This window comes from Hippoglossus hippoglossus, chromosome 15, assembly GCF_009819705.1.
Source record: "Hippoglossus hippoglossus isolate fHipHip1 chromosome 15, fHipHip1.pri, whole genome shotgun sequence".
NCBI lineage: Eukaryota > Metazoa > Chordata > Actinopteri > Pleuronectiformes > Pleuronectidae > Hippoglossus > Hippoglossus hippoglossus.
The window spans coordinates 706,429-719,465 of record NC_047165.1 but is presented as its reverse complement, the minus strand read 5'-3'; the positions used below and the strand labels follow the sequence as shown (position 1 = coordinate 719,465).

General features: G+C 43.6%; 1 protein-coding gene across 1 annotated transcript in view; it reads left to right on the top strand.

Moving 5' to 3' along the window:
- The first annotated feature begins 1,761 nt into the window (after positions 1 to 1,761).
- The window catches only part of arfgef3 (ARFGEF family member 3), a 30,656-nt gene continuing 19,380 nt past the window's right edge, over positions 1,762 to 13,037 (top strand). The window contains exons 1-17 of the mRNA XM_034609231.1: positions 1,762 to 1,809; positions 5,605 to 5,686; positions 6,058 to 6,192; positions 6,289 to 6,357; positions 7,512 to 7,628; positions 7,949 to 7,994; positions 8,614 to 8,698; positions 8,856 to 8,960; positions 9,162 to 9,286; positions 9,362 to 9,609; positions 9,862 to 9,974; positions 10,090 to 10,222; positions 10,361 to 10,926; positions 11,108 to 11,463; positions 11,799 to 11,965; positions 12,394 to 12,565; positions 12,794 to 12,901. Coding sequence (XP_034465122.1) covers positions 5,630 to 5,686; positions 6,058 to 6,192; positions 6,289 to 6,357; positions 7,512 to 7,628; positions 7,949 to 7,994; positions 8,614 to 8,698; positions 8,856 to 8,960; positions 9,162 to 9,286; positions 9,362 to 9,609; positions 9,862 to 9,974; positions 10,090 to 10,222; positions 10,361 to 10,926; positions 11,108 to 11,463; positions 11,799 to 11,965; positions 12,394 to 12,565; positions 12,794 to 12,901 — 2,602 coding nt within the window. The 5' untranslated portion in view covers positions 1,762 to 1,809; positions 5,605 to 5,629. The remainder of the gene's footprint in view (positions 1,810 to 5,604; positions 5,687 to 6,057; positions 6,193 to 6,288; positions 6,358 to 7,511; positions 7,629 to 7,948; positions 7,995 to 8,613; positions 8,699 to 8,855; positions 8,961 to 9,161; positions 9,287 to 9,361; positions 9,610 to 9,861; positions 9,975 to 10,089; positions 10,223 to 10,360; positions 10,927 to 11,107; positions 11,464 to 11,798; positions 11,966 to 12,393; positions 12,566 to 12,793; positions 12,902 to 13,037) is intronic.

The window sequence follows — 13,037 nt, the reverse complement described above, 5'->3', positions numbered from 1 at the left end:
CACATACACACAAACAAACACATACAGACAGAGACACAAACACACGTATTATGTACAACAACATCCCAAATTAACATCCCATAATTAATGTTAATTTTCAGTTTATCTAAACGTGACTTGAGGAAAATGTGTAATTTCTTGTCAGTGATTTATGTAAATTAAATGAATCATAGGTCAGAGTTTCAGGAATTAGACGGATCCAGGAAGGACGAGGCTGACACGTGTAGCTTTAATGTCAACATGGAGGGGGGGGGGGGGCGTCATGTTCTTTAGTTCACACTGAACAACAACAATCATCATCATTCAAATAAATATATGTATATAATTCAAGTGAGATGATAATAATCTAAACTCGCAGTATTATTAATATGATTTGTGATTTTAAAAGATGTTTTATATTGTAGAACTATCACAGGATTATTACTCAGCTTTTAAAAAAAGGTTATAATACCAGTGTGTTTTTATGTTCATCATCACGAGCCAGAAGGAAAACAAAACAGTTTTCAAGATCGTTTTCTGCCGACTAGAGTTCGACAGATTTGTTTGTCTGATAAAAACCTTTCACAGACACGTATCTGTGTTGATGTAAAGTCCAGAGAGAATCTTGAGTCACCGTCATGATGATGATCCGTGACAGAAGACGCTCTGATAGATAGAAAGGTGGCTGCTGTTTTCCTGAGGGAAACTGTGGTTGGTTGCTGTTGGTCTGATGATCGCACACGAAACTCATCCAAGTCTTAAAGAACACAGACTCGAACCTGAGTCAGAGTCCAGCCAATGTAAAACATATAGTTTCAAAACTATTGTCAAAATGTGGCCCAACCTGATGGATCCCCACAGACTCAAGTTGGCCACCAAGTTGCCGTGGTTACGTTTCAGGAGCATCAGCTGGTTCCACATGAACCAGTTTGTTTACTCTTCACGTCGTCCTTCAGAAGTTTCAAGGTCAAGTTGTGTAAACAGCCTGAAGAGAAGAACAGTGGACTTGTTCGTCTCGTGGCTCAGATACGTGTCAGAGACCAGAGGTCTCCCTCCTCACCAGTAGAACATAGAACATTATATTTCCACTGCCGTCAGAGATGATGAGTGTGACGGCTCAGTTATATATTATATATTATCATGTACTTTACACACTCACAGGTTTAAACTGCACTGAAGGCCCTGAACTCACTGAGTGTGTTTACACATAGAGTTTATATATAAACTGAGTTGTGATGTATGAAAACCAGATGTGTTGTTGTATTTCAGTCTCGTACTGAAAGTCTTCATCAGCCAATCAAATGATTTACAGATTACAGAGACACGCCCACAACATCAATCTAGGTGCAGCTCATGGAAGCTAGACGTCCCACCTTACACACACACACACACACACACACGCACACACACACACACGCACACGCACAGGAGCACTGAACCTTGTGTTTACAGAGTTATAGGACATTCATGTTGTGTTTTTGTCCACGTCTTATATTTCAGTTCTCTACTAAAAAGCTCAGTTTGTCCCTTTATGAAACCAAAGTGTTTAAATATCGATGACATCACGTCTCCACTTCCTCCAGAATGAAACTAAAATATCTCAGAACACTGAATCTTCTGATCTGTTTCTTTAACAAACACCAGCTCAAGTGACTCAGCTCAGCGAGGAGCCGTGTTTCTCTGTGGGTGCAACCTCAGGAGAGAGTGAATGTAATAAAATCAATGTAAAGAAGTCAATAAATCTAAAATGTCCTTTTCTTTGTGTCGTTAACTTTCAGAAACACTGGAGACTCAGAGAGGATCAACCAGAGTTTCAGCTTCTCAGCTCCGGTGAGTCTATATATACAGTCACTGATCCTCATTATATACAGTCACTGATCATCTTTATATACAGACACTGATCCTCATTATATACAGACACTGATCGTCTTTATATACAGTCACTGATCCTCTTTATATACAGTCACTGATGGTCTTTATATACAGTCACTGATCCTCATTATATACAGACACTGATCCTCTTTATATACAGTCACTGATCCTCTTTATATACAGTCACTGATCCTCTTTATATACAGTCACTGATCCTCATTATATACAGTCACTGATCATCTTTATATACAGTCACTGATGGTCTTTATATACAGTCACTGATCCTCTTTATATACAGTCACTGATCCTCATTATATACAGTCACTGATCCTCTTTATATACAGTCACTGATCCTCTTTATATACAGTCACTGATCCTCTTTATATACAGTCGCTGATCCTCATTATATACAGTCACTGATCCTCTTTATATACAGTCACTGATCCTCTTTATATACAGTCACTGATCCTCTTTATATACAGTCACTGATCCTCATTATATACAGTCACTGATCCTCTTTATATACAGTCACTGATCGTCTTTATATACAGTCACTGATCCTCTTTATATACAGTCACTGATCGTCTTTATATACAGTCACTGATCCTCTTTATATACAGTCACTGATCCTCTTTATATACAGTCACTGATCCTCATTATATACAGTCACTGATCCTCTTTATATACAGTCACTGATCGTCTTTATATACAGTCACTGATCCTCATTATATACAGTCACTGATCATCTTTATATACAGTCACTGATCCTCTTTATATACAGTCACTGATCATCTTTATATACAGACACTGATGGTCTTTATATACAGTTACTGATCCTCTTTATATACAGTCACTGATGGTCTTTATATACAGTCACTGATCATCTTTATATACAGACACTGATCGTCTTTATATACAGTCACTGATCCTCTTTATATACAGTCACTGATGGTCTTTATATACAGTTACTGATCCTCTTTATATACAGTCACTGATGGTCTTTATATACAGTCACTGATCATCTTTATATACAGACACTGATCGTCTTTATATACAGTCACTGATCATCTTTATATACAGACACTGATCGTCTTTATATACAGTTACTGATCCTCTTTATATACAGTCACTGATGGTCTTTATATACAGTCACTGATCATCTTTATATACAGTCACTGATGGTCTTTATATACAGTCACTGATCGTCTTTATATACAGTCACTGATCCTCTTTATATACAGTCACTGATCCTCATTATATACAGTCACTGATCCTCTTTATATACAGTCACTGATCGTCTTTTTATATACAGTCACTGATCCTCATTATATACAGTCACTGATCGTCTTTATATACAGTCACTGATCATCTTTATATACAGTCACTGATCATCTTTATATACAGTCACTGATCCTCTTTATATACAGTCACTGATCATCTTTATATACAGACACTGATGGTCTTTATATACAGTTACTGATCCTCTTTATATACAGTCACTGATGGTCTTTATATACAGTCACTGATCATCTTTATATACAGACACTGATCGTCTTTATATACAGTCACTGATCATCTTTATATACAGACACTGATCGTCTTTATATACAGTCACTGATCCTCATTATATACAGTCACTGATCGTCTTTATATACAGTCACTGATCATCTTTATATACAGTCACTGATCCTCTTTATATACAGTCACTGATCATCTTTATATACAGACACTGATGGTCTTTATATACAGTTACTGATCCTCTTTATATACAGTCACTGATGGTCTTTATATACAGTCACTGATCATCTTTATATACAGACACTGATCGTCTTTATATACAGTCACTGATCCTCATTATATACAGTCACTGATCATCTTTATATACAGACACTGATCGTCTTTATATACAGTCACTGATCATCTTTATATACAGTCACTGATCATCTTTATATACAGTCACTGATCATCTTTATATACAGTCACTGATCCTCTTTATATACAGTCACTGATCATCTTTATATACAGTCACTGATCCTCTTTATATACAGTCACTGATCCTTTTATATACAGTCACTGATCATCTTTATATACAGTCACTGATCATCTTTATATACAGTCACTGATCATCTTTATATACAGTCACTGATCATCTTTATATACAGTCACTGATCATCTTTATATACAGTCACTGATCATCTTTATATACAGTACATCTGATCGTCTTTATATACAGTCACTGATCATCTTTATATACAGTCACTGATCATCTTTATATACAGTCACTGATCATCTTTATATACAGTCACTGATCATCTTTATATACAGTCACTGATCATCTTTATATACAGACTCTGATCGTCTTTATATACAGTCACTGGTCCTCTTTATATACAGTCACTGATGGTCTTTATATACAGTCACTGATCATCTGTATATACAGTCACTGATCATCTTTATATACAGACACTGATCGTCTTTATATACAGTCACTGATCCTCTTTATATACAGACACTGATCGTCTTTATATACAGTCACTGATCATCTGTATATACAGTCACTGATCATCTTTATATACAGTCACTGATCATCTTTATATACAGTCACTGATCATCTTTATATACAGACACTGATCGTCTTTATATACAGTCACTGATCATCTGTATATACAGTCACTGATCCTCTTTATATACAGTCACTGATCATCTTTATATACAGTCACTGATCCTCTTTATATACAGTCACTGATCATCTTTATATACAGTCACTGATGGTCTTTATATACAGTCACTGATCCTCTTTATATACAGTCACTGATCCTCTTTATATACAGTCACTGATCATCTTTATATACAGTCACTGATCATCTGTATATACTTTATTTTGCTCTGGCTTTAACAAGCGTTAAATCATAAATATTTAAAATGTAAATATAGATAAATGTAGAGCAGCTGTTGTCAGCGTCTAAAATCCTCAATGTTTCTGTGGCTCGACTCATTAATGATTCATCCAATCAGCTGTGTTGTTGTATTCGAGAAGATTAGAATGAAATATTAATGATAATTTCAGTGTAATGTTGTTTGACGTCTGCACATAAAAACTATTTGACTGTGATTCCCTGGAACACAGACGAGTCATCTTCATCACAGAGGAGGAGGAGGAGGGACGAGACAAACCTGATCAACAGAATCACCTTTTAATCATCGTGGTGAAATCAGAGTTTAGTCTTTGTGTTTTCTTATTGGTCGTTGCTCCACAGACTCATAAATACAGTGTGATCTCTCTAAAGCTGCAGCTGGTTTGAGACGAAGCTCAGTGTCCTGATATCACAGCTCAGGGACTCAGTCAGAGAACGAGGACAGTTTGAATCTAGTGTCTTCATGTCTGAGACGTTCAGAGAAACTTCAATGTTTTCACGCTCGAATGTTCAGAAAACATCACTTTCCTCGCTGCAGCTCCTCTTTTCAGCCTCTGTCTCAAACACTTTAGCCCCTGTCTCTTTAAGAACCTCCTCCTGATATAGCCCTGCACTGATTGGCCAGCTGGTCCACTGTGTTGTGATTGGTCAACCACTTCAAGATCGTGTAGGAAATGTCGGCTTCTGCTCTCACTTCACCTGCTTTGTTAGGGGGCGTGTCAGAGTAGCTGCTTGGCGTGTTATCATGCAAACAATCAACACGTGTGCAGATTGTGTCTTTCTTTGCTGTAACTGGTTAGTCATGTTGTGTGTTTGTTTTGTGTGTGTGTGTTTTCAGGCAGTGTTGTCTGCTGCCTCTACAAATGGCTCTGGAGTCTAAAAACACTAAACTGGGACAGACGGCGCTCACTGGGATGCAGGTACCTGAAGAGAATATAACTTATAATTTTATTCTTCTTTAGTTTGCAACATCATCTTTAAATCTCCAGTGGAACAGACGTCACATGTTTGATTCCTCACCAGTTTCTCTGTGGTGAACTGATGTCAGATGGTAGTGATGATGAGGTTCTTCAGTGGAAGTCTTCTGTAAAGACTCAGTTTTATTAAAAGCTGCTGACATGTAAACTTCCTCATTAATTAGTTTAACAAACATCTTCCTGTTGTTTACTCTTCGTGTCCTGGAACCTCAATAAACGCTCATATGTCCGTTTTTATACTTTTTCAGAAAGTTGAAAGTAAAATGAATCTTGTTTATTTCCTTTTGACACTTCCTCCCTCTTTGTCCAATCAGAAGCTCCTGTGTGAGGACAGGTTTGTGGGCGGGGTCGGCGTGGAGGTCCTGGAGAAGCAGCTGCTCAGCCAGATGTTGGAGGCCATCAGAATCACTCCGTCTCTGAATGAAGACCTGCAGGTGGAGGTCATGAAGGTACGAACCAGAGGAAGTGACGTCCTCCACTGACACTGGAACCACATGTCTAAATGTTTGTCAGTGGTAATAATAACAGACAGATTGTGTGTTCAGGTCCTGCTCTGCATCACCTACTCACCAAACTTTGACATTAACGGAGACTCCATCCTGAGGATCGCTGAGGTAAGACGAGCTCCGTCCCACAGCCTCAGCTTCATTAACACAATTTAACACATGACGTTTTGCTGAATATTTAAAGTTTCCTAATTCAGCTGCTGTTGAGAATGTTTGAGGATGTTTGTGAAAATACGAACAAAGGTTTAAACATTTAGTTTCTTCAGATTTACAGACGGTTTGACTGTTTTAGGATCCGTCCTGTGAGGCAGCATCCACGATTTCCATGGTAACATCAGATTTAACTAAGCTGGTAAATCACCATGGTAACTGCTCCTCTAAACTGAGAGGATCAACAGCTCAACTACCGACCAATCAGATGAGAGTAAAAGCAGAGAACAGGATCTACAGGATCCTGAGAGGGACAAAAGAGTTTTTGTAGATGAGTGACTGGTTTTATTTGTACAGACTTTATTCAAATCATGTATAACGTGAAGTCAGTGAACAGGACGCAAACTCAATCTGTTCTCCAGCGTGAAGCTTTGCACGGGACAGTAATCCCATCAATTATTACACACACACATACACACACAGACACACAGACACAAACAAACAAATACACACACACTGTGGTTAAACTGCAGAAGGCTCCTCCCCCTGATGATGCATTGATCTGTGATTGGTCGGAACAGAAAAGAACAGAGTGAAATATCCTCTAGTTTGTCTCTGTTAGGATCTGTGATGTTTCATCAATCTACTTTGATCATTTTCTAACCCTATCGCTTGAACTTTTCACTTCACTGCTGATCTTTATGATTTTCTTTATTAAGTACTGAACTTAACATATTAATCTAAATATTATAGTAGTAATAAATTCTTTTTTATCACTAGTGTCTTTTAACCATCCTTGAAAAGTTAATATTAATGTAGTTGAATGATGATTTACAGGCGAATGTTCCCAAAGATCCACAGCAACAGCTCCTCTTCCTGCTCCGCCCCCCCGCCTCAGTCTGGTCACTGTGGTAACTGTGTGACGCCATGGAAACCTCCTATAAATCTCTCTGATAGTTCAGTGTGTGTCTGTGTGCAGAGTCAGACAAAGGAAAGACCTCACACTGTGTGTGTGTGTGTGTGTGTGTGTGTGTGTGTGTGTGTGTGTGTGTGTGTGTGTGTGTGTGTGTGTGTGTGTGTGTGTGTGTGTGTGTGTGTGTGTGTGTCTGCAGGTGTGTATCGAGACCTACTTGTCCAGCTGTCACCAGCGCAGTATCAACACGGCAGTGAGAGCGACGCTGAGTCAGATTCTAGGAGACCTGACGCTGCAGCTGCGACACCGACAAGAGGTCACACACAACACAACACAACAGGGACACACAAGCATACAAAACCCAAAAGACAACATCATAAGTGCACACTGTCGTACAAAACACACATAACACAATTGGTGCAGACACAAACATGATGCAACTATGCACACACACAGACACACAGGAGGTGAGTAGTTCAGGGAACCTGGGAGATTTATTAAACATATATAAAGTCATATATTCTCTGATGTACAGACGCACACGAACCAGAAAATACAAACATCAGTTCTCTGCTGTTTCCGTGTTGATACGAACTTGCTGACAGTAACAGACCTCCTGCTGTGTGTCGTCCTCAGGGTGCAGACGGAGACGAGGTGACATCACTGCCGCTGCAGAGGAAAGGTACGGGCGGGGGGGGGGGGTGCAACATGACCTTTGTTCTGGCGCCACCTTCAGGAAAAGATTTACATTACATATTAGTGATAGATTCTCACTTTCTTTGCAGTTTGTGTTGTTTTCTCATGGAGCTGCTGACGTCACATAGTCGCTATAAAGCCGCTGTAATCTGCAGGTGGAGGTCGCAGATCTTCCTCATGATGCTATGAACACGCACACACACACACACACACACACACACACACACACACACACACACTAACAAACAATATATAACAGGAGGTATTGATTGTTTTTTTTATTTAGTACAGAGACGTGTGGAGGTGAGACAGAGAAACAGAAGAAACATCATGTGCATATTGACGAAAGATGAAAGTTCAGGGAATTAACGTGTGTGTCTGTGTGTGTCTGTGCGTGTCTGTGTGTGTGTGCGTGTCTGTGTGTGTGTGTGTGTGCGTGTCTGTGCGTGTGTGTGTGTGTGTGTGCGTGTCTGTGCGTGTCTGTGTGTGTGTGCGTGTCTGTGCGTGTCTGTGTGTGTGTGCGTGTGCGTGTCTGTGTGTGCGTGTCTGTGTGTGTGTGTGTGTGTGTGTGTGCATGCGTGCGTGCGTGTGTGTGTGCGCTGCAGATGTGTCTCCCACCAGTCAGGCTCTGTGTGAAGACGTGGTGACAGTTCTGACAGTTTTCTGTGAGAAGCTGGAGTCGGTCAACAGGTACAATTTCCAAATATTAATCCAATAAAGAGTTTTATGTCTTAGATGAATCTTGAAAAGTTCTTGAACATGATCTTAAATCTGTGTTCAAGTTGTTCATGTTTAAGATCTTCAGTGTGACACTAATGATCGTACTTCTGTCTCCTCTGTGTCGCAGTGAGAACCAGCTCCTGCAGCTTCTCTACCTCGAGTGCATCCTCTCCATGCTCAGCAGCTGTCCTCCCACAATGCACCTGTCCAGAGGTTTCACCGACCTGGTGTGGTGAGACATGTCCCACGTCTGTGTCCTGTAATAAAGCACTAATGAAGAACTACAGAAGACAGTATGATGGGGTCAATGACCTAATGTGGTTTATTATGGGATGTTTTACGTACGTGTTTATACTAAGAGATCCTGGACAGTGGGAAGTTTTATCTTATGCTACTTTATATTTGTTTTCTGATTGGTTCCTTAAATGTTCAGGAAGCAGCTGTGTCCGTCCCTCGTGGCGATCATGGGAAACCCCGTCAACGACAAAACCATCGCCTCCCACCATGGCCACTTGGGGGCAGCAGACAGAGAGCGGCTCTCAGACAGACTCAGTCTTGGTAACGACAGTTTGAGTTTAATGTTCACGCCAAAATTCAATATGACTGATTTTAACAATTTTTTTTCTCTATCAGGAATCAACCAGGAGGCGGAGCCCTGCGGTGGAGGAGTGTCCGATCAGGGCAGGGGGTCCGGCTGCTCCTCCAGCCCCCCTGCCAGGATTGCACCGGTGGTGCGGACAGTGTGTTACATTGCCGCAGAGCTGGTGCGTCTGGTGAGCTGCGTGGAGTCGATGAAGCCGGTGCTGCAGTCGCTTTACCACCGGATCCTCCTGTACCCGCCTCCGCAGCACCGCACTGAGGCCATACGCATCATGAAGGAGGTGGGAGGAGCCGCCGCCGCTGAACTTTAATATAACACATTATTAACATTTGTATCATCAGTCACTTTTAACAGTTTGTATTCAGACAAGTACAAAGGGTTCGGTCATGTGACTGAACCGTGTGTGTGTGTGTGTGTGTGTGTGTGTGTGTGTGTGTGTGTGTGTGTGTGTGTGTGTGTGTGTGTGTGTGTGTGTGTGTGTGTGTGTGTGTGTGTGTGTGTGTGTGTGTGTGTGTGTGTGTGTGTGTGGCAGATCCTGGGCAGCCCTCAGCGACTCTACGACCTCGCTGGTCCATGCGTTGCTGAACCTGAAACCAGGAAGCGCTCGTTCTCAAAGAGGAAGTCGCACCTGGACCTGCTTAAACTGTCAGTAACCCCTCCCTCTTTCTCTTCTGCTGTTTCATTGGCTTCAAGCAGAGTTTCTGCTAATGAGTTGAGTTATGTGATGTCATCGTGTTGGCCTGTGTCTGTCCTGCTGCAGAGTGATGGATGGGATGACGGAGGCGTGTGTGAAGGGAGGTATCGAGGCTTGTTTCTCCTCCGTCTCCTGCGCCTGCGCTCTCCTCAGAGCGCTGGACGAGCTGTCGCAGGGCCGCGGCATCCAGCCCGAGCAGGTACGTCCCCGAGACAAGAAGCCTCAAACATCACAGGACGTTCATTTATATGCGTCAGTGACGTCGTAGAACTCGACTCGGACCAAATGTCTGAAACGAGCGGTTTGAGTGTAAACTGACTCAGCAGCTGTTTGTCAGGCGCGGCTTCTCCTCAGACGATTGGACGACCTGAAGGACGGGACGGAGTCGACTCGTGAGTCCATGGAGATCAACGAGGCCGACTTCAGGTGGCAGAGACACATCCTGTCCTCCGAGCAGGACCCTGGCCTCTCTGCCCCCAACATGTCCACCACTGGGGCCGCCGAGCGCAGCCCCGACATCAGCATCAGCATCACCACGGAGACGGGCCAGACCACCCTGGATCTGGAGACGGAGGGGCTTGGCCTTGGCCCGAGTCACACCCCTCCTGAGGAGTGTGGCGAGGACGCTCACCTCCCCTCGCCCTTGTTCTGCAGCGGCCAGGAGGCAGCCAAGCGTGAGCAGAGCGCGGAGACGAACCTGGTTCGGTGGCGGGAGGAGGGGGGAGGTGCAGGAGAGGTGGATGGGAGGGGCGAGAGAAGAGGAGGAGGGGGTGTGGTTCCTCCAGATGTGGTCCAGCGGAGTCATGCCCTCGTTTACCCCGACATCACCAACTTCCTTTCTGTGGAGTCCAGGGCAAGGTCACATCAGGCCGGAGGATCACGATACAGCGAGAGCAACTTCAGGTACGAGTGCGAACGTGACATCATGATGACTTCATGATGACATCATCACTGTGGCAAATAAACAAAGTTCAAATCTGAAAATACATAAAAATAAAACAGGAGATAAAAACCTGATGTTTCAGTTTCCCTCAAATAATAAAGATAGAATGAACTGATATATTGACTCCGGCTGTCGGTCCAGCAGTATGGAGGAGCAGGACCTGTCGCGGACAGAGTTCGACTCATGTGACCAGTACTCCATGGCGGCTGAGAAAGACTCGGGCCGCTCCGACGTCTCCGACATCGGCTCCGACAACGTCTCTCTGGCTGACGAGGAGCAACAGACGCCTCGCGACTGCCCGGGCCACCGCTCGCTCCGCAGCGCCGCCCTGTCCCTCAAGCTGCTCCGCAACCAGGAGGCCGACCAGCAGAGCGCCAGGCTGTTCGTCCAGTCACTAGCGGCGCTGCTGCCGCGGCTGCTGGGCCTCGCCACCGCCGCCGAAGTCGACCTGTCACTGCAGAACTTCTCCTCCAACTTCTGCACCGGACTGCAGGCTGGTGAGAGGGGTGGGGGGAGTGGGGTGTGTGTGTCTGTGTGTGTGTGTGTGTGTGTGTGTGTGTGTGTGTGTGTGTGTGTGTGTGTCTCTGTGTTTGCACTGATCAGCTTTAACGTGCACAAAGACATTTGTTAAACATTTAACCTTTTACCCACGACCCACAATCTACCTCTAAGAACACAAAGCATTATGGGAGTTTTACATCGGAGCAAGATAATGAATCATGTTAAATATTAATCGTTACATTAAAGTGAATCAGTGAATAGTTTTTCCTTCACATGTAGAGTTTTTTAAGACTCTGCCCCCACCCCCCCCCCCCCCCCCCCCCCCCCCCAGGTGGGATCCACTCCCCAGGTTTCGAGGCGGCCGACACTCTGAGCTGTCAGTCTCTGATGAACGCAGATGGTCTGTACCTGGTGTCGTTCTCCGCTCTGCTGCTCAACCTCAAGCTCTGCTGCTGCGACTATTACAGACGGCGAACGCTGGCGCCCGCCCTCGGCCTGGTGAGTCTCACTTCCTGCATCTGTAACGCAGGAGAGGAGGAGCCTCGGAGTGTTCTCAACAAACACTGTTCCACTTTCTGTAGAAGCAGAAACAATCTTATCTTATTTTCAAACTTACCACAACCCCTGAAGGAATCACGTGACGATCACCTTTATCAATCAAAATGTAAGATTAAAGGGATAGTTCACTACTCACCCCTATGCCGATGGGGGGGCGGGTGAGTAGCTGATTAGTGACCTATCTTCAGACGTAATAAAAGAACAGAAAAAACATAACATGCCTCCTTATTGCTCGTGTGTGTGTGTGTGTGTGTGTGTGTGTGTGTGTGTGTGTGTGTGTGTGTGTGTGTGTGTGTGTGTGTGTGTGTGTGTGTGTGTGTGTGTGTGTGTGTGTGTGTGTGTGTGTGTGTGTGTGTGTGTGGATTCAGAAGGAGTTTGTGCGTCTGATCCAGAGCAGCGGCGTCCTCGTGGTTCTCTCTCAGGCCTGGATAGAGGAGCTCTACCACCAGGTGTTAGAGCGCAACCTGCTGGCCGAAGCTGGGTACTGGTGCTCACCTGAGGACCACTCGCACTCGCTGCCGCTCATCACCATGCTGACAGGTACACACACGTTTATAACCCTAACCCCTAAAAACTGTTACTTTTATCCTTATCAGTAACTGTCACACCGTTACTATGGTTACATGCTCGTGATCTTTCATTCTGATTTCTATCATGAGGATCAAAGATTTCACATCAGGTGTTTACACATCTTTAACCAGATCAGCTGAGTGAGAGGTTCTTCTTTGATTTCTATCATCTCTTTGACGACTGCCCTCCTCGTCTCAGATATTGACGGTCTGGGCAGCAGTGCGATCGGCGGTCAGCTGATCAGGCGGCCGTCCAGCCAGTCACCGTTCAGCTGTGACAAGTCGAGCAGCGACAGCGTGACGGCAGGTGAGTGAACGTCATGATGGATCCTGTCAATCATTCATTAGTTTTATGTCAGAAGTGAAACATCAGTTTGTCAGCGGTCGCAGTTTAAATAAAGTTTAGAGCAAATAATCTTTAAATCATGTTGAGACTCGCCTGT